The sequence below is a fragment of the Dermacentor variabilis genome, chromosome 7 (assembly GCF_050947875.1).
Source record: "Dermacentor variabilis isolate Ectoservices chromosome 7, ASM5094787v1, whole genome shotgun sequence".
NCBI lineage: Eukaryota > Metazoa > Arthropoda > Arachnida > Ixodida > Ixodidae > Dermacentor > Dermacentor variabilis.
Window position 1 is genome coordinate 141,005,312 of NC_134574.1, and position 23,906 is coordinate 141,029,217.

General features: G+C 50.3%; 2 protein-coding genes across 5 annotated transcripts in view; one reads left to right on the forward strand and one right to left on the reverse strand.

Moving 5' to 3' along the window:
• Positions 1-1,132: 1,132 nt before the first annotated feature.
• On the reverse strand, positions 1,133-3,909 carry LOC142588013 (nuclear pore complex protein Nup93-like). The gene has a single exon (XM_075699440.1). It carries the CDS (start codon positions 3,779-3,781, stop codon positions 1,346-1,348), a length of 2,436 nt encoding a protein of 811 aa, XP_075555555.1. The 5' UTR covers positions 3,782-3,909; the 3' UTR covers positions 1,133-1,345.
• A 483-nt stretch (positions 3,910-4,392) lies between these two features.
• The window catches only part of Khc-73 (Kinesin heavy chain 73), a 119,511-nt gene continuing 99,997 nt past the window's right edge, over positions 4,393-23,906 (forward strand). For 3 of the 4 annotated variants that reach the window (XM_075699436.1, XM_075699438.1, XM_075699437.1), the window contains exon 1: positions 4,393-4,710. In XM_075699436.1, coding sequence (XP_075555551.1) covers positions 4,656-4,710 — 55 coding nt within the window. In that variant the 5' untranslated portion in view covers positions 4,393-4,655. Of the gene's footprint in view, positions 4,711-15,961; positions 15,982-23,906 lie in introns of those variants that run through there. The other variant, XM_075699439.1, reaches the window with a different exon arrangement.

Consider the following 23,906-nt stretch of genomic DNA (forward strand, 5'->3'; position numbering starts at 1 on the left):
CAACACTGCTAGCAAATGGTCATGCTTAGAGCAGTGGCCAATTTTAGTTCTGCAATCACATGACATGCCTCTCCAGTCAATAATTTGTGAAATTTCGTTAACCGTAATGGCAATTTATTGCGCAAGTTGTCTACCGCTGCTACGAAGTTTGGTCAGTAAGGATTATCCTTTTGTCTCCAGCCCTTGATCATTATCAATCGTAGAAAGGCACTGCCAAGATGCAGAGTTCCTTTCCCAGGCTAAATCAGGCCCCTAAAAAGCAACAATCAATAAAGTCCTTGCACACGAGCAGCATTTGTACATTTTTTAAGGTACACACATTTTGACATGCTTGCAAAATAATTTCAAAGCGATGGCCTTTCCTACCAAGTGATATGCATATTTTGGGCCTATAAGCATGCAATTATTACAAACTCTACCGATGCAAATATAAACTAAAAAAATTATACTGTGGGGTTTAAATGTCCCCGGTCAGCATATAGGCTTGGGGGACATACCATAATGAGAAGTCCCGCATTAAGACCACCTAGGGTTCTTTAACGTGCACCTAAACCCAAGTATATACAAAGGTTTATACTAAGCATTCCACCCCATAGGAATGAAGCCGCCGTGGTGAGGAATCATCTCGCATGCTCAAGCTTGGCAGCAGAAGGCCACACCTGCTGTGGTGCCGCAGTTGGCGATACAAATTTTCTAGGAATGCTATTTCAATATGTCTTACGAGGCTTTCAGAAGTCAGGCACTAAAAACAGTGTTCAAAGCAAAGAACTGCGGAGCCAATTCATGCATCTGCTTCTTCTTTTTCTTTTCCATTTCTGCAGACATGCCGGCTGTGCAAATAACCAATCACTCTATCCTGTATCTGTTGAAATGCCCGCTTCATTGATAAACATATAGCCCGATTACAGGCAGCACAGAAGTAATATGAATGTGTCATGAACATGCTGGCCAGTGCATGCACAAGCGAGAGTAGTTGTGTATGTTGGAGGTTCTGAACAAGTACACTACACGAAGCTAAATAACCGGAGAATGCTTAATTAATGGTTTAGAACTTTCAGGGCTCATGGACTAAAACAAGTCACATGAAACATGGACATGTCACTATGTGACATGATGTGCCAAATAAACTGAGTGAAAGTTTTAAAAAGAAGCACTTCCTTTATATCATGTACAACTTTGGTCTATACATTCAGCTTGGCAAGACCACTCGCTTCCATCTGCAAACATGCACACGGTCTGTTGGTCACACTTTTAGCATACTAGAAATGAGCACGTTTATTACGGCCACCAAATGCTGATTCACATCCAATTAAAATAAAGGTAACTGCTAGAGAGAAGCGACACCTCAGCACATCAGTACTTCCATCTGGACAAGCCTGGCAGTGGTGTCCCCGGGCATTCTGTACGGGATACTGCCAGCGAACATGATGATGGCCCTCGCCTGTGAACGCAGCTCCCGTTTCTGGACCTCATCTGGCCCCTTTATTTCCTTGTACTGCCCGTACAGCAGGTTCATCACCGCCAAAAGTATGTCGGCCAGAATCCGACGAATGTCTTCAGATCTTCGCGAAAATGCCGCAACGCTCTCCTCCACGTGGGAAGGATTGAATGGGACCAACCGAAGCTGGCGCATCGTGTCCAAGGCAAGCGCAGTCTTGTGCTGATGTGTAAGGTTGAAGAATGTCCCCAAATCTAGCAGCAGGCACAGGGACGACAGAGCTTCCGCCGATGCGTGGCTGGTGTGGTTTTGGTATCGGGTGGCAAGCTCGATGGCCAGGTCCCGCAGCCGCTCCCAAGCGGGACCTGATGCGCTGGGCACGTGTTGCGCAAGCAGTCGACAGAGAAGCCTGATGGCATCTTCATGCTTTCCGCACAAGTCGTACAGACGCACCGCTTCCTCGTACAAGCCTCTGCTTTCACAGTCTGCTGCCACGGCTTCAATGACACGCTCGGTGTCAAAGTTGAACTTGTCGACCTCGCCTCGCCGGCGGCAGCCATCCGGCTCTATCTTACCAAGCAGGGCCTCGAACTCCTTGGTCTCGAGCACCAGCTCGCTGACGCATGCCGCGAAGAGGTTCTCACCGTGGAGGCCCTTGAGTTTGCGCAAGAAGTAGAAGTAACCGAGGGCCTTGCACGAATCCGACGCCTCGAACTTTCGTGTGTAGCTCGTCACAAGGCGGGCCAGGTTGAAGCACAGGCCCGGTCCCGTGAGTGGCTTGGAGACCAGGGGCTGCTGCACGCAAGCCGGCGGCGTCAGGAGGTTCTCCTCGTACAGCACGAGCGCCACGTGAACGGCGTGGACGCGTTGCGGTTCCATGCGGGCCAGGAACTCGACGGCGTGCTCGAACTGACCCGTCAGGAAGAGCACCTGGAAGTACAGGTACGGCTGGCGCATCGCGTCGAAGTGGCTCTCGCCGTACTCTTCCAGCAGGGAGCGCTGCAGTTTGGACAGCGTCAGGTGGTCTCGCGCCTGCTCCTGCTGCTCCTCGCCGGGAGACGGCGGCTCCTCGGCGTACACGAGGCACAGCTTGAGCCACAGGTAGTCCTCGCACGTCGTCGACACCAGCGCGTGGTCCTGGGCGACGTCGCAGCGGCCCAGGATGCAGAAGACGGCGCGCTTGAACGGGTCCTCCGACGCGCGCACCGAGCGGGCGTACTGCAGGCGAATCCGGTTCTCGCTGCTCGCGCCCAGGTGGCCGTCCGCGGAGGCGGCGTACTCCTCGAACACCGACGTGAGCTCACCCGCGGTGCCCGGCGCTTGCCGGCTGATCTCGACGGCCGCCTCGCGGTCGCCGCAGCGCAGGCAGTAGTAGATGAGCGCCCACACCGGGTGCCTTTCGAGCTTGCCGTCGTAACCTTCAGCGGGCATCGCGGGAAGCTTGACGTTGAGGAAGCTCTTGACCAGGTTGACCGTGCCCAGTTCGCCGCCCAGGCGCGCGTAGCCGCGGTTGCCATCGATGACGAAGCGCATGTACTTCTGGTAGATGCGTTCCAGGTGCTTGCGAGACTGACTCACAAGAGCGCAGGTGCGCTGAACGTCGCTCGTGGCACTGAGCGGCGCGTCCAGGAGGAAGCACACCATGTCCCACATGTCCGTCGCGCTGCGGTCATCGAGCTCCTTGGCGACGTCGCGGAAGCGCTCCGCCAGCTTGGGACGCGTGCCGCCACTGATCACCTGATCGTTGTAACGGGCCACTTCGCGGGCGTACGGCATTTCGGCGGCAGACATGGCGCTTCGCGTCTTCGTGTCAAGCTGGAAGGAGGACCCCACCATGCTGCTCGTGTCGGCAGCGGCCGTGCTCACGTCCATGACGTCGTTCGACGGTCCCAGGAGCGAGTCGAGGACGCGCTGCTTCTCGCGCTGCCACTCGTTGGCGAAGGCATCGTAACAGAACCTGTCGACCTCCTCTTGAGTCGCCTTGATGGACTCGGCGAACACGGAGAGAATGGCGTTCTCGCGTTCGTTGCGCAGGAAGGCCTGGATGTCGGTCTCGCGAGCCTCCTCGATCGGCTCGAAGGTCGGCACCGCCGCTAGGCCTTCGAGCTTCTGCGAGGCCCTTGGCAGGTCGAAGCCCCTCGAACCCAGAAGAATGGAAGCCTTCACCTCGTTCGTGTCCTTGGCCGACAGAAGAGCCGTGCGCGACCATAGCTGCTGGCCTTCCTCGACGATTTGCTTCAGGTTGCGAGTTACGCGCGGCAGGCCCGTGTCGTCGATTTCGGCAGTTAGCTGCTCCGCCTGTTGGAGCAGCTCGCCGAAGCCTGCGCTGTCTTCTTCCATCATCGTCAAATCGTTTCCTTGCCTCGTTGTGCTGGAGGCTACGGCGTCGACACTGATCACAGGCCAAACACAACTGGGCAAAAACCACGCGCGCCGAAAGTTACCGACGCCGGTTAAAGACGACGTAGATCCTACCGCTATTCGCCAGCGGTCGTTTCAAACGGCGACATCGCAAGTGTTGCGCGGCGTTGTCATGCGTGCGAGCGCTGAAGTATTATCTCCCCAATTTCGACAACAGAAACAACAGTTTGGTGTAGTTCATTTTATCATTTCCTAAAGTTGACTGCAAGACTGTTCAGACGCACTACTATTTGATGGCACTACATTACAAGCGCGCAATGTTACAAAAAAAAAAAACAGAGCGGGGTGCGTTTTAAACGCACGTTGCCTGACGCAAATGTTTCTGCCGCTAAAGCTGAGCTGAGGCAGCGTTTCAGCAACGTGACAAATTGTTAGCTGTTGAACAACGATTCCGTCTCTTCTACAAAGAACAAATGAAAGTTCTGGAAACAAGTAGCACTTTGACATTCGCGTCTCATATTTTACGCCTCGTTGAGCAGAGGCGCTCGAGAGGAGAAATAGAGAGAGCTCGAGTATCGATTGCGCCATCTCCCAACCAACTTCTCGCCATCTCTCGGAAACATGGCGTCGGAGCATGGTCGGCGAGTTTCCTCCCGTGCCGTGCGGAGGCTTTGCGTGTGAGAAACCGCCGGATTTTTCGTGCCTACATCGCGCTGGACCTTCCGGGATGATGTAGCCAGCCGCTGCTGTGAACCCCGGTCGCATGAGACCTACGCGTCTGCGGTGTTCCTAGCCCGTTTTAATTGTTTGTGCGTGCACCCCCACATCGGACGCAAACCGAACCACTTCTCCCAACATGACGACTGACAAGATCAAAGTGGCCGTGCGTGTCCGGCCGATGAATCGCCGAGGTAAGCACTGCACGCCTTCTCTGGGCGGCGTTGTCAACCCTTTCGCTACGGATCGCGCTATTAGAACTAGCTGCCCGATCGGCGAGAAAAAAAATAACAGAACAGGATTGCTGGAAGTCGCCGTACGCGACACTGCGGCGACGAGCCGTGGGCAGCTGCGATCGCCCCAAAACACTTCTCGCGAAGCGCTACGGCCGGTGTCTGGCACACATATCGATCGTTTATTTCACGCAGTCCTTTAGACTCCCGCCGTTATTCTCATAGGGAGAAATCCTTAGGGACATCCGGAAAGTGGAACAGCCGATTTTGCGAATCCGTATCACGCGTCCGTCCTTCGGCATTTCTTTCTTTTTCGCTCTCCCGTCTGCGTCGGCGCGGTAATTGGGCTGCTGCCGTAACGATCTGCGACCAGGTTTGCGGCCAAAAGCTTTGGCTTGGCGAGCGACTCGCGTGATTTCCTCACGGACGGCTCTACGGGCAACTCGTCCGCTCGTCTTTGCACCAGCAGTACGTCAAGCGCCAGCGAAGCGACCGCTCCGTATTTTTTTTGTCAACGCGCATACTTTTTTTGCCCCTCCTGCGCTGTGCGTAAGACAGACGCGTCATACACCTCACGTTGTTCAGCTCGCCCCGATGTGCGATTATGACGCGCTCTGCCGATGAAACGGCCGCTGGCACAATCGGGTACCTAACTGTCCAAAACTGTCGCACGCTATTTTTATTACCGTACTGTTCTAGCGATCGTTTGGAGTACTGAAAAGTTGTGTTATTCTCCTTCCTGTTGCCGTCGGCTTCGCTTAGTTCTCGTGCAAGTTTTGCGTGATGGTTATGCGGCGGGGTTTCGCGTCCCACATTCTGGTGCGGCGGCTGAGGATTTAGCGTAAGCCATGCGTATTGCAGCGCTTATTTCCTGTCTGCTACGTAGTGCTCAGATGCGAGAGCGCCATTCCGTGTTGTGCGCGCGAGCGCTACCGAAACTGTGTGCTTGATTTCATTCATTCATTCATTCATTCATTGGTGGTGCATGCGTGACTGCAGGCGAGATCATTCTTATATGTAAAGTACTCGACTGTAGGCACACGAAAGTTTCGTTTAGTGCCCGGTTCTCATAGCATATCATCTTGTTGGCTGCGGTAATTTTCCCTTTTTTTGTCAGGTGAGTTTGCTTAGGTCGCTGCGCGACAAGTTCTGCGACCCCGAAGCAACAGAGGGGGGCGTACTGTTGTGGTTGCATTGCTTTCAAGAAATCGGTTACCAAAGGCGGTGTTCCGGCTCCTACGCCTTCATCTGTATTCGGCGCGTGGTCCCGTTTCCAGAGTCAGTGACTCGTCGCATGAGAAAAAGAAAGATTGCGCTCATGCCTGCCCGAGAACCCGACGTTGCTGCCTCGTATCTCGCGGCTCGTTGGGTTTCTTGCTGCTTGGCGCATACATACCGCCGCAGTCTCTGCAGTCTCACGGTCTTGGCACCTCCAAAACCAGCCAACTCCGCGCGCGCTGCACAGCTTCCGGCAGAGCGAGTTCGTGTGTGTGTGTGACTCACGGTGCGAGGATAATTTCTCCGTTTGTTTTTAAATTTTGTCGCTCTTCTTTCACCCTTTCTCCAACAGTGTTGGCGCCGACGATTATGCGCCATTACACTGTAGCGCCATACGGTCGCGGAGGAATACCATTTTGTAGGCGTGTGCGCGGTGGGTTATATTATACCTGACAACCATTATACCGATTGTGCTAGGTGGTGCCCATGCAGACGACGTATGCGCAGCAGGCGGGATCTCGCTTCCTCGGCTGGCGACACAAAACAGCTGGCTAGGCCGTGCTCTTGCATCTGTGTTTTGCGTTTGTATGTCGACCTTTCCCGCTCTCCCCTTTCCTTCTCCTGTCGTCTGCTCGTCAACAGAGTTTTTGTTCTTAGTACCATATCCTATCCGTTATTCTGTTCCGCCTTGGCTCCCCTCTCCTATTCTTCTTGTTCTTATTCAAGCACGCATTCGAGAGCTCGCATGCTGCGGTGCGCGGGTAAAAAAGAATCAAACGCAATGTTGCGCTGAGGCAAAATGAAAAATAAAACTAAAGAAATAAAAACCAAATGAAAGAAAGAAAACTCTTGCTGCGCGCTGTTGACGGGGCGCCGAGTTATTAGAGCAGAAGAATGACACGCTACCTGGATTCGAACAATCCGGACGCCCTTCACACAGGGAGAGGGGGAGGGGATGCTTTTCAACGCCCCCCTTTTCTTTCCTCTTGCTCCTTTATCGTTTTGTGTTTCTTTTTCTCCGTCTTGTCGTTCTTTATTTTGTTTCCTGTTTTCCCGTTCTTTTGCCCGGCCATTATCCGTTCCTTATTCGCGGCTTGCGTACGCGGCTTATCGGTATACACCCGCGAACCTCGTCTGCGTAAACACGGGCTGCGTCTTTTGAGTTGCGTGCCGTCTGTTTTGTTTTGTTTGTCTTAATTGTTTTTACTTTAGATACGGCTGCTTCCGCGCCGTCATTACTGTTTCTAACCGATCCAATGAGTGCGTTAAAGGCACCCCTTTCGTTTCTTTCATTCCTTCCTTCTTCTCTCTCTCTCTCTGTCTCTGTGTGCTTGTGTGTGTGCTAATTCTAGAAGTTCATTAAGCATGCGCTTTCTTTCTTACTGGAATCTCCGCGACGCAGAACTCATGAACCGCTCCGCTCTGTATTGTGCTACGTTGTTGCAAGAGGGCGCATGTCGATTTCGTGCCGCGGTGGCCCAGACGGGCAAAGACGTTCTGCTGCCGTTCACAAACGAGGTCATGGGTTCGATCCCCTGCGGCGGCCGCGCTCAGATGAGGAGGACTGCAAAAATGATTGCGTGCGTTTAGATTTAGAGAAACGTTAAAGAGGCCTTGCCCCCAACAGCTTTTCTTCAAAACTGAGAATGAGCTGAAAGAAGTAGAATACCTGCCAGTGGAGATATTCCCGCAGAACTGTTCAAGAAGGGCCGAATTATAACAGAGGTATAAATAGCGCAATGTTTTATTACCCATTCCACCTTGACACAACCTCTCCAGTGTCACTTTGGAACGTTATACGCCCCGCGATTTAATAAATTTTCACATTGTTACCAGTGCAGTGTGTTGATTTGCTAAAACAGTGCCACTCACCCTAATCCGTTGCTTTCAAAGTTACAATTCGCGTCAGCCAATCAGCGCAGTCAGTGCAACGGTTTACCGTGTTCTTCCGTAGCTTGGACATCCTTAACCGCGACGTCTGCTCACTCGGCGTAATGCATACGTATAACAGGCGACGCCGAAATACGCTGGGGCATTCTGTAGTCTGGTTGGTGTTACGATGAAAACTTAGATAAGTGTACGCTTCGGAGAGCAGCGTACGCACATTGTGAAGTATTTTCGATTTTGTTTAGCCGGACGCCTGCCGTAACATTTTGGTGTGACATTTAGTCAGTCTGTTGATGTACATGTTGATGTCTTTGGACGGTGATAGACTCGATCGGCCCATAAGAACTGTCAGAAAGCGGAACTACTTTACCTTGCTCGTCAGCGACCCAGAGCCGTAGCCTTAGCGCGCCTCGTAACTTTGACCTTCTGAGTGATGATGTATAGATTCCCTGCTGCGTGCAGGGGGACATTATTCAGTTGGCTCGCAAGTTCATCACACCATCGTTTAAAGATGGCTAACATTTTTCCAGTGACAACAATGGCGTCCTATATGGATATCCTCCACGGATATCCTAGGGATGTGTCAAGTGTATGTCCTGAGGACGTCTCACACGATAGTTTGGCCCCGTTTTCTGTGTCCTGCGGACATCCCTTGCATGTCCGCGAGGGCCATCATGGGGACATGCTGCGTACATGTTAGGAACATATGTCAGTTCCTTTTGTGCAGTGTTTGCTATGTCTGTTACGGTCGCAGCGCACGCTCAGTGACAGATGCAACGGGCAGAGCGCAAACGCGCACACGGGCATTATACGCGCATTATACTCTTGATCATTCAAGTCCTTCCGCCAAGCGCAAGAGGCTCATTGAAGTAGCTGAAGATTTAGAGATAAGTTTTGCCATCGAATTGGTAAATTACGACGTAAACATGCGTTGCAGACGTGATACCATCGGATAGTATAATTCGAACATGCGAGAAAACATAATTCTGTTTACGAGGAAGCCCAAACACAAGTCCCCAATTGAAGGACAAATATTCACGTGCATGCCGAAAAAGGTCCTGTGCGATATCTTAGGGAACATCAGTGGTATGTATGGGCCTCCGGAAGACGTTCTATTTGTCTCAGAAAGGGTGCATGGACATTGGGATGTGATTCGGATGTCCTACGGACGCCTTGCCGTGTTCCAAAAGTGTTTCAATACACCCTCAACTTCCGCGTCCTGTGCTAGCGTCCCCAGTTCTGGCGCGGAATCGGACGATGCACTCTGCAATTCACCGGCGAAGCCTTTGAACGTTGAAGAGAGGGCGGTCACGCCCCCTCTTGAGATTCTTTCGTATGACGCCGATTCGACCGACCTGCGGCTACTGATAGTGACGAAATGTGTACTGCATTCCCCTGGTAATCAAAGCGTTATCTCTCCGGCCATTGTTTCGCATTGTTATCGCTGACTTAGCCGATTATCTGCACCGCTTGCACCGCACTGAGGCGCGCTTTCGTCATTTTCTCAGCGCGTGCGCAGTGCCCGCGAGTGTTGGGGAATCAAAAATAACGTACAGCGCGAAGGACAAGGACTGCGAAGACGACATACAGTCCTTGTCCTTCGCGATGTACGTTATTTTTGATCATGAATTACCAACTAGCTCAAGCAACCACCCTTGTTGGGGAATCGTTTGCTGCGTGTTCGTATACAATGGGGGTCACATTTGCAGACGAAGACTGCTAGCAGACGACTATCTTTGACACTTCTGCTCTCTTTCGCTGTTCGCCGATTCGAGCGAAAGACTTTGCTTGCAAAGTAACTATTGCAAACTATGCCAATTGTTGCCTTCAAAGAGAAGGATATTATATACTTAACGCCGCGGCATCTTCGTGACGTCACACTTGGCAGCGAAGCTGCCTGTATGTTAACAAAGCGGGCAAAGCGCAGACGACCATCGTTGAGACTTCTGTTCTTCTGCACTGCTCACTGCTTTAAGCGATACTTTGCGAAGTGACTTTTGAAAAATATGTCAAGCGTGTGCGTTGATCTTGCCTTCAAAGAGACACTATACTGAAATTAACAGCAGCGCCGTAGCATCGTCGTGACATTGAACTCAGCAACAGCGAAGCTGCATGTTTGTAAACAAAGCGAACAAAGCGCAGACGACTTGAAACTTTTGTATTTCGCGCAGTTCGCCGTTTTGAAAAACATTTGTTGCTAAGCAACTTTTGAAAACTGTGCCGGTTATCCCATATGCTAGTCTTGATTTAAAATAAAATTAGCTTTCACGCTACTACAGTTAGTGCAAAATTGCGATGTCCACAGCGGCTATATAAGAAGCTCGGTAAGTAGAAAAAGAAGTTATAATGTTGTCTACTTTTTATGATTTAAATGCTGTCGTCGGAGATAACAAGCAGCGCATAAAACTAGTCTATAAAACCTAAGCTGCGATAACTCGCAACAACTTCGCAAGTGGAACACACACACGCACGCACACACACACACAAAACGTTTATTATATTAAGTTCTGCGAAAAACTCACGCGCTTCGAAACGTTGCAGTCATTCGCGGCAGCGCGTTCGTACCTCGGATAACTCAGAGTTCATTCTTGCTTACTTTCTATTTTTTTTTTTTTTTACCAGATCAAATGCGTACGCGCGTCCACTTCGATATGCGTAACGGTTTCTGCAGGCTCCAGTTGACCTCGCCGCCCCCGCCACCAGTTCGCGCATCGCTCCAAAACGTTCTGTAAACCTCGCGTACTTCTACTTCCTCTTATGTTGAATTTTTTTTGCGGGCCGATATTATATTAGCCTCCGCGCGAAACAAGCTTGCGGTTTCAGGAACATTCGAACCGTAGAAATGCTTCCCCGGTCGATGGAAAAAAAAAAAGAAAAGTTCCTCATCGTTATTTTTTAGTTTTTTGGCCCGGGGTCGAAATCCTCCAGACCGCAGGGCTGCAAGAAATGCGACGGGAGAAGTAAAAAAAAAAAAAAAGGAAAGAAAAAGGAACACGGAAAGGGCCATCACAGGGAGGAACGGGATAAAAAAAAATGACAAAGAAAGAAAGACGTAATGCCCGTCTCCAGAGAGCTGTAGGTATCGGACGGAACGAAATAAGTGGCGGGGGATGATGTGGGGAGAGGAGGGAAGGGGAGGGATTCGGTCACCCGTGTTTCCATCTCGTCCTCCGAAAGTCGATGACAAGCGCCCCAACTCCATGCAGCGCGGCGAAACCTACATGTGCTACGTATTCGGGTGGAGTGCCGCGTCGGTTGACGTGAACTTGTTCATCGCTGCAGTACTTTGAGCCGCAGTTCTACGAGAAGAGGCATCATTTCAATACGCGTAAATTCCTCGGCTATTACGATATCGCTTTATTCGAAGTATCGCTTTATTCGAAGAGCGAGTAAAATGGAGGGATTTGATGGGGCTCGATTTCTTAAATTTTTTTTTGTAAGTCACAACCATGCGCAGAAAGGACAGTGAACCCAAAGCAAGCACAGGGAAAACTAGTTGTTACGTTTCAATGAATTGTAGAAATGTCGAGGTAAAGGGCTACAGGCGCGAAGATGAGACAAGTCCGTGTACTACGCTCTTAAGCAAAATTACACCCTTTTGCCACACAACAATATTCGTCACCTGTCTTGTCCGCATTTTCTTTAGCGCGGCGAACCCGGTACTTCCAAGTAACGAACGGCATGCCCGTTATCAGCATGACCGAGCATTCTCTACAGGAAAGTAGTGAGTGCAGCGTTTTCAAGGAAGGAAACGCAAGCAAGACAGATGACAGTTCTCGTTGCGTGGCAAATATACACCCCAAAAGGTGTACATTTGTTTAAGAGTGTACGCTCTAACAAAAAAAACGCCCTTTGCGGTGCATCTTGTCCCCAAGCAATAATCGTCATCTCTGGCTTGCGTTTCCTTTGTCGAAAACTCTGCGCTCGCTACGTTCCTATCAAGAATTCTATGTCACGGTGATAACGCGTTTCGTGACCGCAAGGTACCGGGCGCGCAGCGTTAAGGGTAGGAAAAGCATGCATGATAGATGACGATCATTGTTGTGGGACAGATGTACGCTCCCAAGAGTGTAAACTTCTTGTAGCAGTGCACTCGTCGTTCCTAAACTTGGGAGCTGAACGATGGCAGCGCCAGCTGCTCCCTCTAGTGATTTCAGCAGGAAACTGTAATCTGGCTGACGAGACCCGCGCGATAGCTTTCGCCGTACTGCATGCAACTGTCTAGACGGAAGTATGGGAGCTCAGCGTCATGATAACGCGATCAAGACCCCCCCTTCTCCCTGTGCTACTCCAGAGGGCGACGACAGGCGGCCGGGTTCTCGGACCCCGGCTCGGTCGGGCTTGAAAGAGCGAAAGCAGCCAGCGGGAGCCAAGCCAAGCCGATCCGATGCGATGATGGCTACGATGGCGGTCTTCAACGAGTTGGGATGCGAGGGGGGTGGTGTAGGGGACGCGGATTTCTTGCTCATTGGCGCGAAAACTTGCGGGAGCCACTTCCTTCTCGGCAATCTTTTTTCTCTTTTTGCTTGCCTCGGTGTGTCCTTATCGTCGAATAGGCGACGACATGCCGAGCTTGCCCGTTATATACGTGTAATGTATGACTCCGCGCGCGTCGATGACTGCCATAAAGTGGGATATTGGATGGCCTCGCGAAAGTCTTTGGGCGTGTCTTGGGTTGTTGCCGTAGCATCTCCCGGCGTGGAAAACGTTCGTCGCATCGGCGCATGGGTGTCGAGCAGACTTCGCCCTGGTTTGTTTATTCATTTGCTATCCGCTCTTAGGAAACAATATAGGCGTTAGGGGGCGTGTACGGTGGGCTACAAGCGATCGGGGCCAAAATAAAAGAAACAAGTAAAGGCGCGAAAAAAAAAAAAGAAACCCGCGAAACGAATTAATCAATGTTCGCGCAAGGCGGAGCGAAAACAAAAAAGAACGCACGAAAACAAGAGCAAGTGTGAAAATTTGGATGACGCTTGAGCTTCGCCGTTAAGAGTGGAACGCGATAGATTTCAAAGATCCCTGACTGCTTGTCACGCTTCCCGGCAACCGCAGCTTTCTTGCAGTTGCGTGGAGGCGAGCGCATTATAAGGAACCGAGCGGCGCGGGGGTTTATGTTTGGGTTTCCACGTAACAGAATTATGTTTGCTCGTACATTCAAATAAAACTCCGACGCTATCATGTCTGTAGGTTGTGTTTGAGTCGTACTTTACGATTTTTCTGACGTATGTTACTTTGATGAATTCACTAACTCAGTAAAGGCTCTGCGCCACGCGGAAGGCCTGCGTGGTGGTGGTTCGGAATGACTTTTTCGCCAAGCGACGTCCGACGCCGACATCGGATTTTTTGCGACACGGGGGCTCTCGCGTTAAAACAGCGCTGGTCCTGTGTTCATGTGGGTTCCCGTTGTCCTCACGTAGATTGCGTTGAAGAAGAAAACTTCGTTTATGATGAACCAACAAACTATAGTCTACTCCAAGGTGCTTTTGAAATCAATCATTCTGATTATGCAACGTTAGCTATGAGGCGTTCGAGAACATGTAGTTGTTTTTCTATGGCGGTTATTACTGCAGGAAGGTGATTCACGCCCCGCTCGCATTGACCGTGATAAGGATATCTCAAAAAGAAAATAGAGCATTGGTTTTACAGGAAGAAAAAACTTATTGTTCACAATCCAAACTCCACGAAACATCGCCGTGACGATGTAAAGTCAGTACGGCGGTAGCGACGATGAGCGACGGTAATTCAGGGTGTGAATTGAGGTCGGTGCTGAATAAGCGCGGTGATAAGAGACAAAAAGACGGCAGCACGTAAGGATTAGAGGGCGAACGCGTACAAGGCTTGACATTCTGTCTCCGGTTAAGGGTAAACGTTGTGAGTTAGGCAGGTCGTGTAAAGCGATGAGATTTTCGCTTACTTCGTTCAGCCTCTTTATTAAACTGCGTCAAAAAATCACACACGCACACACGCACGCACGCACAGTAGGAAGACGCGCACAGTAGGAAGATGCGCACTGATAAAGATCCCCATTTTGATTGACGTCAGCCATTGGCCAATAGCAGCCGCGCATGGGAATCTGCTGTATAACGAAATAACGCGCCCAGAAAAGAGTGAGGAGCACAGGCTTCTGTTGAAAAGAGAGCGTTTGAAAGGCGCACGCGACTGAGAAATTTGCATGAGATGTTCGCAGTAGCGTACGCTATTCGCGGACTGTGTGTGTGTGTGTGTGTGTGTGTGTGTGTGTGTGTGTTTCACAAAGCTCGAGTAGTGGCTCAGGGCCCCTTTAAATTGTGTTGTACAATTAACGGCGATACGATCTTTATTGTCATCGCATGTACAACGTGAAACCTCACGCAGCATTTTATGTTTACGCACCGCATACAGGTTACAACCCAAAGCGAGACCAAAAGAGCGCGAAGGGTCCACATTGGAGTTCGCGTTCCTCAACACTTGTGTGCTGCTTGCGTCCGGACTGACTCAGCGACAGCCACGCGAAAAGCGGGAGGGAGGTATATAGGCGAAGAGATGGAGCGGCAGTGGGACTGTAGACGGAGTGCTTACGCCGTGGAAATTGTGTACGTTGTCTGTGACCATCCTTGCCGGGTGCCACGTACTTTCCTTTTCTTTAGCTGGTGCGTTAGAAATCGTAGAATGCGATGTTGGTCTCGCGTGACACCTTTGGGGCGTCCTGTAGCTTTGCTATATACTGCGGGCGTCCTGGAGTGGATGTCCTCGCATTAGCACGTCGGTGAGGACTTCACTTGGGGACGGTCGTACATATATGTCACGTGCTTGGGCGAAAATTGTCAATTAGGATTTTAGCATGCATAGCCGTTTGCAGGCGTACGGTTGTGTTGGCGTTAACGATATCGACCGCGCATGCGTGGTGTTATTTGCCGCTTATGCCGGGCAAGAGAGAAAAGTCTTGCTAATGTAGTACTACTACTACTAATAATGCTACTGCTATTACACTTAAACTTTAATTTAATGAAGTCGATGGGCCATGTTTAATCGAAAGCACAGAAAAAAAGAAGAAGAAAATGGGTAATCTTGCCTGCGCATGCGCTTTTAGCGCGTGTGAGTTTATTCTTGGGAGCAGCGGCGTCCGTCACATTAACTGAAACTCGGCATAACCTTACGTTCCCCATGCTGAACCCCTAAATGTTTGCTAAATCGGGCGAGACGTTGGGTTCACTTCGTTGTTGCGAGTTTTTAAACGCATTATAGGCTCTGTAAATGCGTGACGTGAAAACGAAAACACTTCGTTAAGTAGAGAATTTCGCCAAATCGAGATTAGCCTGTACTACTGTAGACAGCGTTTTAAAAATGCCTGCTCGCGTCGGCGATCTCATTAGTGCGCCTTGATAAGTATTTTGCGCGATTCGCCGTGTACGCTTCATTTCGCATAGCGCGGCTTTCAAGCTATCAGCTGCGCCCTCCACGTACGCGACATATCATCATCATCATCATCAGCCTGGTTACGCCCACTGCAGGGCAAAGGCCTCTCCCATACTTCTCCAACAACCCCGGTCATGTACTAATTGTGGCCATGCCGTCCTTGCAAACTTCTTAATCTCATCCGCCCACCTAACTTTCTGCCGCCCCCTGCTGCGCTTCCCTTCCCTTGGGATCCAGTCCGTAACCCTTAATGACCATCGGTTATCTTCCCTCCTCATTACATGTCCTGCCCATGCCCATTTCTTTTTCTTGATTTCAACTAAGATGTCATTAACTCGCGTTTGTTCCCTCACCCAATCTGCTCTTTTCTTATCCCTTAACGTTACACCTATCATTCTTCTTTCCATAGCTCGTTGTGTCGTCCTCAATTTGAGGACGCCAATTTATAAACGCGACATATACGTACGCGTTTATAGGCACACCTTTCATGTATGTCCACATCCGGCCTTGTCAAGTGCGGCGGCCTGTCGTTTGTCGCCTGTGTATATATATTAAACGTGGCATTGAACTCTCTCGAATGCGACACGCTTGACGCATTTCCGAGTTTGACGTGACGCCTGCCCTCCCCCCTTTTGTGCGAGCACATCGCACCCAAGGCTGTGTGCGACGGTTGTAGATGAGTTCCTGCTGCGTCTAGCTGTGCACGTTGTGTGTGTACCTGCGTCTGCGTTTGTGAGTATACGTTCGCGGTGCACCGGGTGCGTCCGCTGAACGCCCTTTTGTTTGTTTATATCTGTCATCCGAAGCGTTATTGTCGTATATGGCTTATAGTAAACGCATAACTGCGATATAGATTCGGACTGTCCAGGGGGGGCTTTGTGAAGCGTCGTGTGGACGGCACCTGCATCCAAATCCCTTTCGCTTTCGCCGCAAGCTGTACGCAAACGAAAAATCGGCGAAATCAATTGGTGTCAGCGCGACAAAGCTCTGAGAAACAAAATATGGTATTTTACGATAACATTGTGAACTTTTCTGGAAGATATGCACTTTCGGTTTACTTTTGGTTTTACGTTATAGTACTGTGAGCGTGTCAGACAAAAAGGTTACACGCCGGCTTTACCCGCGCATTGAATGGCTTGTGCATTTTTGGCGTGCTGCGTCAGTGCGCGACGCGAAGTAGTTCCGCGTTTGGACCGGCGTACCCGCTTGCTCGAAGCCAAAAAAAAAAAAAAAAAGTAGGGAAATAGAAATCAAAACAAACATGTAAAGCACGGATGGAATATAACACAGACGAGCGCTTTTCAAAACAGTGGTTTTGTTTTTTGCGCGGACGAACGATTACCGACCGCGAACTCGAGAAAGCGCTTTGACATGACGCCGCGCTCGCCGCCTTCTTTTCCGGTGTCGTCTGCTCGCCCAAGTTCCGAACAGCAGTACAGACGCGTGCACGTGCTAGCAGACGAGCAGTGCACACGCGCCGTTTCGTCTGCTCTCGTTGTTGGCTGAAGCCACATCCGTAGCCGATCTGAAGCTTTGGCTTGCAGTTGGGAGTCGGAGTGTGTGAGGCAGCTTGCTTTACCCACTGCACTTTTGACGTTGTTTTGCAACTTTAGCTCGTTCTTATTTTCCGGCGTTTTGGTTTTCGCACTGTTGCGGGCAAATCGTAGCTAGTTTAAACCTGTTCTGTGTGGCCCACGTACGCAACTTGACGCTGTCTTGTTTTCTTCCCGCCTTTGTGACCTGGTTTTCCTTCTTTTTGGTGGCGTAATGCCTGCTCTCGATTTCTTTCTTTCTTTCTTTCTTTCTTTCTTTCTTTCTTTCTTTCTTTCTTTCTTTCTTTCTTTCTTTCTTTCTTTCTTTCTTTCTTTCTTTCTTTCTTTTCTTTTTAAACAAGCGTCACCGCTAATACTGCTTGGCGCTTTCGAGGAAATGTGTCAGGGAACCGCCTGACTTTCATTCATTCATAAAATAACCCTAATTGTATTTTTGGTGCAGTGGGAAGACCGGCATTATGCTGCCATTCTGAGACACCTTCAGCAGCTGATACGTTGACAAACTACGAATTAACTTCCTTTCACCCGTATAGCGTTCCGTGCGTACTTTAAGAGGAAGCTTTGGCTCGGGCCCAACTGCGATGCAGCCTGTTCAAATACACGTGGAAATGTTTTTCTGAGATAACCACTTGGCCGATTTTAACGAAATATGTTGCATTTGAGAGAGAACGTTAACTTCTAATGACTGTTGGCGGCGAAATCTTGATTTAGGGCCTGAATTTTTTAAATGGAATTTTTAAAATGGACTTTAAATGGGTTTGAAAAAATATAGAAGCGCGAAGTTTACAAATTTGTAGCTCTGCACCTAGAAAGGATATCGTAGTTCTGTAAACTGCATCCATTAGACCATCCAAAGTGGACAAATTTAATGTGTCAGTTTATATATTACGTGAGTATGTTGCATCGTTTACAGGGGTTTTGCCAAATTTCTACTGACAGCTTGGTGGCCTTGAAAACCATGTATAATATATTAATTTTGTCCGCTTTAAATGTACTATCAGCTGCCATTTACAGTATTGTTATATTGTTTTCCACTGCTGAGTTAGAGTTGCAAATTTCATAGTTTCGTTTTCTGAAAATTTGCGATTTTTTGCCAAGTTATATTAAAAAATTCACGACCTGAATAAGATTTGCAACCAACAGTCACTAGATTTTAACTTTGTCTTCTAAATACAACAAACCTCACCAAATTTGCTGTAGTGGTTGCCGAGAAAAATTTCTCATTTCCCATTTATTAGATAGGATGCCCGGAGCTAAAGCTTCCTCTTAACAGTAACATCGTTTTAGCATCCTTACTACTACTACTACTACTACTACTACTACTACTACTACTACTACTACTACTACTACTACTACTGCTGCTGCTGCTGCTGCTGCTCTACCACTGCCACCGCCAGGCGTAAACATAAACAAAAAAACGCGTGCTGCTTCGTCCGTCAGGGGGCACAACACTCGCCGGCCTTAAAGGGAGCGGGCAGCTGTCGAGAGAAACACAGAAAGCGGGTCTGTGTCGTGTAAAGAAGAGAGAAAAAAAGAAAATCGAGTGCCGCGGGGGTGCAACAGCACCCAGGGGCCACCTCGGTGAATCATTCCCGGCGGCTAACTCTTTCCGAGCACGCAGTGGTTTTTGCCCGCCACGACGTGTCGAGCATTCGTTCACAGCGCCGCAGTCAGCCGTAGCGGAGAGAGACGGGGATTTGCGCTCCAGGGTGGACGCCTACAGGCAACGTACCCTGCTTTCTGGGGTGTACAGCACGTACCTCGGTTTTGCCGAGGCCCACACCTTTGTCTGCAACGTGTAAGCCTGAAACAGACGAAGCAGAAAGCTTAAAACACACGCGCGCGCGCGCGCGCACGCACGCACGCACGCACGCACGCACGCACGCACGCACGCACACACACACACACACACACACACACACACACACACACACACACACACACACACACACACACACACACACACACACACACACACACACACACTTGCTAGAGATGTGACACATCCGAGATCAGCGGGCGCGCATCAACGCACCGACGGTCTTGGACGCTGTGGGAGGCGATCGATGCGGTAAGATGAGAGCATATGATGCCCGGGTACACACAGAAAAGCGGGCAAGCAGACGACACGCAGACGACGCAGATCGACGTACGCGCATCACACAGGCAGGCGAACCCGGAAGTGACCAAATGAGCAGGCGACGCTTTTTACGCAGACATGCAGACGACATAAGCACACGGATGCACAGACAAGCAGAAGACACAGACACGCGGACCGACGACACACACGGACAGACGACGCACGCATACCGATAGCGCATTTACATTTGCAGAGAGCCAGCAGGTGGGGGGAGAGGTTTACGCAGCATGCGTTTCATGCACGGAGACGGCAAGGCATTTTTTTTTCGCACTGCGGCGCAAAGAAAACTCGACGCGCGGGCAATTTCTCACGCACTTAGTTTTGGAAGCCGCTCGTTGACTTCCGCTGTTTCGCTCGCATGGTGGCGCTACGAGCGCTTGAACACCCGTAACGGCGCTCCTTCCTTTTTTTTTTCTTTTGATTTCTCCCATGCAGCTGCTCCCATGCAGCTCCTCCTGTGCTGCTTCTTCTTGCACACCGATGCCACGCGCATGCGCCTGGGAGCACAACTCGTCCTTATATTCGTCGTGTTTTTATTCTTCATCGTCGACTTGTCTTGTGTGTGTTTCGTTAACGTTTGTTTCTTCTTTCGTGGTGGGTATACGAGACTCCTTTTCGCGGGAACGGCCGTTCCGACGCCAGTATACACCGCCTGTCGCGATGCTGACGATATCGATCCGGCCAATCTCTTGTTCCTCGCCTTCTTGCTGCATTTCCTCTCCTTTGTTTTCCTTGCACGCACGGTTCACTGCACCGAGTTCCGTGCAGTGAGCCGTGGAGCGAACCGTGGAGCTCGTGAAGCCGTTACACGTTGCTTGCCCGATCTCTGAGGAGTGTGCGCATTACGCCATTGCATCGGCCGATGAGCGGCCAGGCGTGCGTTCTTCGTTCAAATCGTCTGCTCTCCTTGTTCGCTTTACTCCTTCACTCGCTTTTTTTGCCGGGGTCGGAATTCAGGAGTTACTTCTTTTACCCGAATCAATATGAAAAAATGCATAGTTTTGAGCAGCCTGTTTTTCTTCAAACTTAACAAGATTACGTCCGGGTTAAGGCAGTACGGCGACTTGGTCTTAGGTAAGTAACCTAAGACCTATAGTGACGTCAGAAGGCAGCATAGCCAGTATAGAAGGTGGTGCGTGCTTGTCGTTGTATTATACATCCACAACGCGCAACGTTGACGTCGAACGGTCTTCAGAGGACATCAGAAAATTGTTCGCCTAAGCTGAAGTGGAACTTAAGTTTATGGACTAGTCAAGTTTTAATTTACTTAAGCCTTAGTGACGTCAGAAGGCGTCGAAGCCAATAGAAGCAGAGGTTGACCGCCGTCTGTATAGCTGCACAGCGCGAAACGTCGCTTCGAACAAACTTCAGAGGCCCGCCAGGAAACTGCTCAATTGAAAACGGCACTTTAATGTTCGGACTTCCTTATCGAATCGCAAATGCAATCTGTGGTTGATCTTAGTATAGTTCGTTCGTAGGCGGTCTTTGGCCGTGTGTCTGTTGGCTGCACCTATAACACACAGCGAAATACGTCGTATAGGGCTATATCTTCGCGCGACGAAGCCATGGTCAGACTGCAGCGCGGTAACTTGTGCGTGTGTCGTCCGACGTCATAGCCTAAAGGATTAAGCGCATTTCCGTAGTTTTACAGCTTCGGCCGACGCGACCCCCCCACCTCCCTCCTCGTGCGCCTTCAGTCTGCAAACATGCCGTAACTAGCTCCATAAATTCTCTTAGAACGAGTGACTGCCGTCGCGAACGAGGCCCGTATTGTTCTCCGGTATATAAATCGCTTACCCTCTACGTTCTTCGACCAGTTTTCTATCCTAGTCTGTAGAACTTTGCGTGAAATCTTTGGTGTGACGCAAAGGCCCAACGTTGCGCGTCATTAGGGGCGCTTTACGGGTGTCCTGTCAGTGGCCCATATATATCCCGTTCACCGCGCGCTAAAAGTAATAGGTAATATCCCCGAAGCTGATCGATCAGTAATAAACGTATACGGACCCGCGTCTTCGTCATTTGACGCCCGCGAGTCGGCGTCCCCGTGCGGCCAGTTAGTTGTGCGCAGTGTGGCGCTTCCCAGGTGACAAGGCCCGCCAGTTCGTTCAAGGCAAGTATGCGTGGCTTCCGAGATCCGGTGGCGACGCGCGTGGCTTCCGAGATCCCGGATACCACTATGGAAGTATATCGAATGCATCAAAGAATGGAATAAAAAAGAAGCGTTTTACGATGATTCAAAGATCAGTGCGCTAGTAGCGTTCGAAGGCATGCAAATCAGAATCTCTTGAGAACGCAGTGTTGTTAGAGAGAATTTTGCCGATGACGTAGCATGCGAACGCCTAATAATGCGTTGAAATGGTGCACATACCGTTGAACATTTTTTTGCTACCACGAAGCAGTATCCACTCTGTTGGACACATAGTTTGACCTTGTTCTCGAGATCATGAACTTCAACGATAATTGAGTAAAGGTGAACGAAATTAAAAGTATTGAAATTGATTTTTGTAACGTACACCTAAATCTATAGTACACGACCGTCTTCTCTTTCTCTTTCATTTCGCCTCCATCAAAATGCGGTGGCAGCCGCGGTGGGTGTCGAACCACCGACCTCGAACTCAGCGGCGCTACGCCACAGCCACTACTGAGCTAGCTACGGCGGCGAGTAATGGTCGCCAATGTATACGCAGCAGGAAAAAAAATAAAATAAAAATTCGCACTTCCGCCCGAAAAGCGAAGCACCGATGGCGACAGAAAATTAGTAGATAGCGGTACGAAGTAAGGATAGTAGTTTTATCAGCCGTATAAACTTGTAGACATTCACTTACTAACTAAATTAACAAGGATAGAATGTGTGAGCGTGACCCAACGAGGACGTAGAAAGAAACAAACGTGCAGAGACAGCGCTGTCTTCGAGTGTCTGCTTCTATCCACCTCTTTGCTCAGTCGCGCTTACACATTTTATCATGGATTCAAACCAACTAGCCCTTCCACGTGTTTTAACTAAATTAACCAGCACGGGGTCACGCGCGCACAGGTAAACGTGGACACAAATCGCTCGATGAGCGCAGAAACTCGCTGTCAAAATGTTGCAGTGAGGAATCGCGGCAGCAGCAGCGGTCGAATTGACCTTTGTGTATCTCTCGCTTCAACGCGAACGAAACGTCGAAAGCACAGCGCATACGAAGCTACCGGCTCTACGCGCACTGTGCAAACATTGCAGGTCGCTTTGAAGATGAGGCCCGCGCTGGCGCGCACTTTGACAACGTCGCAGATCGCTTTCAAGACGCACAAGCGCCGGCAACGCGTCCCTATGTCGTCCGCCAAAGGCATCTACTACGGCGTCTGCGATTAGACGCCGCGGTTGTCTCCACTTTATACGGAGCGGCGGGCGAGGAGGACATCGAGGCACCCTAGCAGCCGCCGGAGAAGAACGCCCCTCCTCCATCGCCTGACGCCCCTGCGTCCTGCGCGACGGGAGAGGGCACGGGCAGCCCCTTTCCTCTCTCAAGGTTGAACCGCGCTCGCCGGCTCACCCTCGCACGCTGTCCCTCTTGCGGAACCTCACGGCGACGCCGACGGCGAAAATGCACCCGGAACGTCCATGTAATTGCTGTAGCAATAAACTTATATAACTAGCCTCGGGGAACCAGCCACCGCCAGCATTATCATTTCAAAAGTGGGGACGTTCGTAAAATCCATCCCTACATCGAGTGCAACGCTGCTTTTTCTCGTACTGCGGGCTTCCTCTGCGGGCGCTGCACAGAACAGCTATATCCGTGTGTACCCCGTGCAGCACAATGCAGGGCACGACGAAATCGCTGGTCTTTCGTGTTTGCCGGCGGAGACCATATTATAGCGCGACGCGTTTTTTTTCCTTTTCTTCTTCGAGCAGCCCTCCTTTATCGGCGAACCGGGGTCGCGGCGCAATTTACGTTCATTAACGGTTCGTCGGAAGGATGGTGACTGACTTGACTGGCGCGCGAGTAAATGGGACGCATTAAGGGGGGGGGGGGGAGGAGGAAGTGGGTTGTCGAGCGAAGCGGGACGACGGAAGAGAGCGTGTCCGGTCTTGCTTCACTTTCTTCATTCGTTCATTCCTGTCTTCTTTTTCTTTCTTTCCTTCCTTCGGTGATCCTTTCTTTCCTTCCTTTCGTTCATTCATTCTTTCCTTCAATCATTCTCTTCCATTCGTTCGTTCTTTCCTTCCGCCTCCTTTCTGAGCCTCTCCCTTACTTATTTCTTTCTCCAGCATGCATCAGCAAAGATTGGGATATATATATATTCCTGACGCTATGATGCAGTCAAGCGAAATTACGGTTCACTGACGAAGGGAGGATTGTAGCCTTGGTCGGTCGCGGGCCGTCGTTAGACGAAATGCGATTATCTCCGTGGCAGTGGGGGCTCCTTTCTTTTATTGTTTCATGTTCTTCATTCAAGCTCGGAATGGACCGCATGGCAACGCGAACTAGAATGGGAAGAAGCGGGCATTGTAGCTCGGCCCGTTTTGCATTTACGTGCATCGTTATGTAAACGTCATAACCGAGGGGTCGTATGGGGCGTTGACCCGATTGTATGAAATTCACCATTGAATGTTTCATATTTGTGCTGGTTTCTTTTTGCGCGCGCGCGCGTGTGTGTGTGTGTGTGTGTGTGTGTGTGTGTGTGTGTGTGTGTGAGCTTACACTCACCGGAACACTTACCCTCACCTTCTCTCTCTCTCTCTCTCTCTGAAACACACACACACACACACACACACACACACACACACACACACACACACACACACACACACACACACACACACACACACACACACACACACACACACACACACACACACACACACACACACACACACACACACACACACACAAAGAGCAGGAGGCCCAAACTATCCCTCCTGGCCGTGTATATACCACTCAGCGTGGTGGCGTCCGCATAAAGGTAAAAAAAAGAAAGGAAAG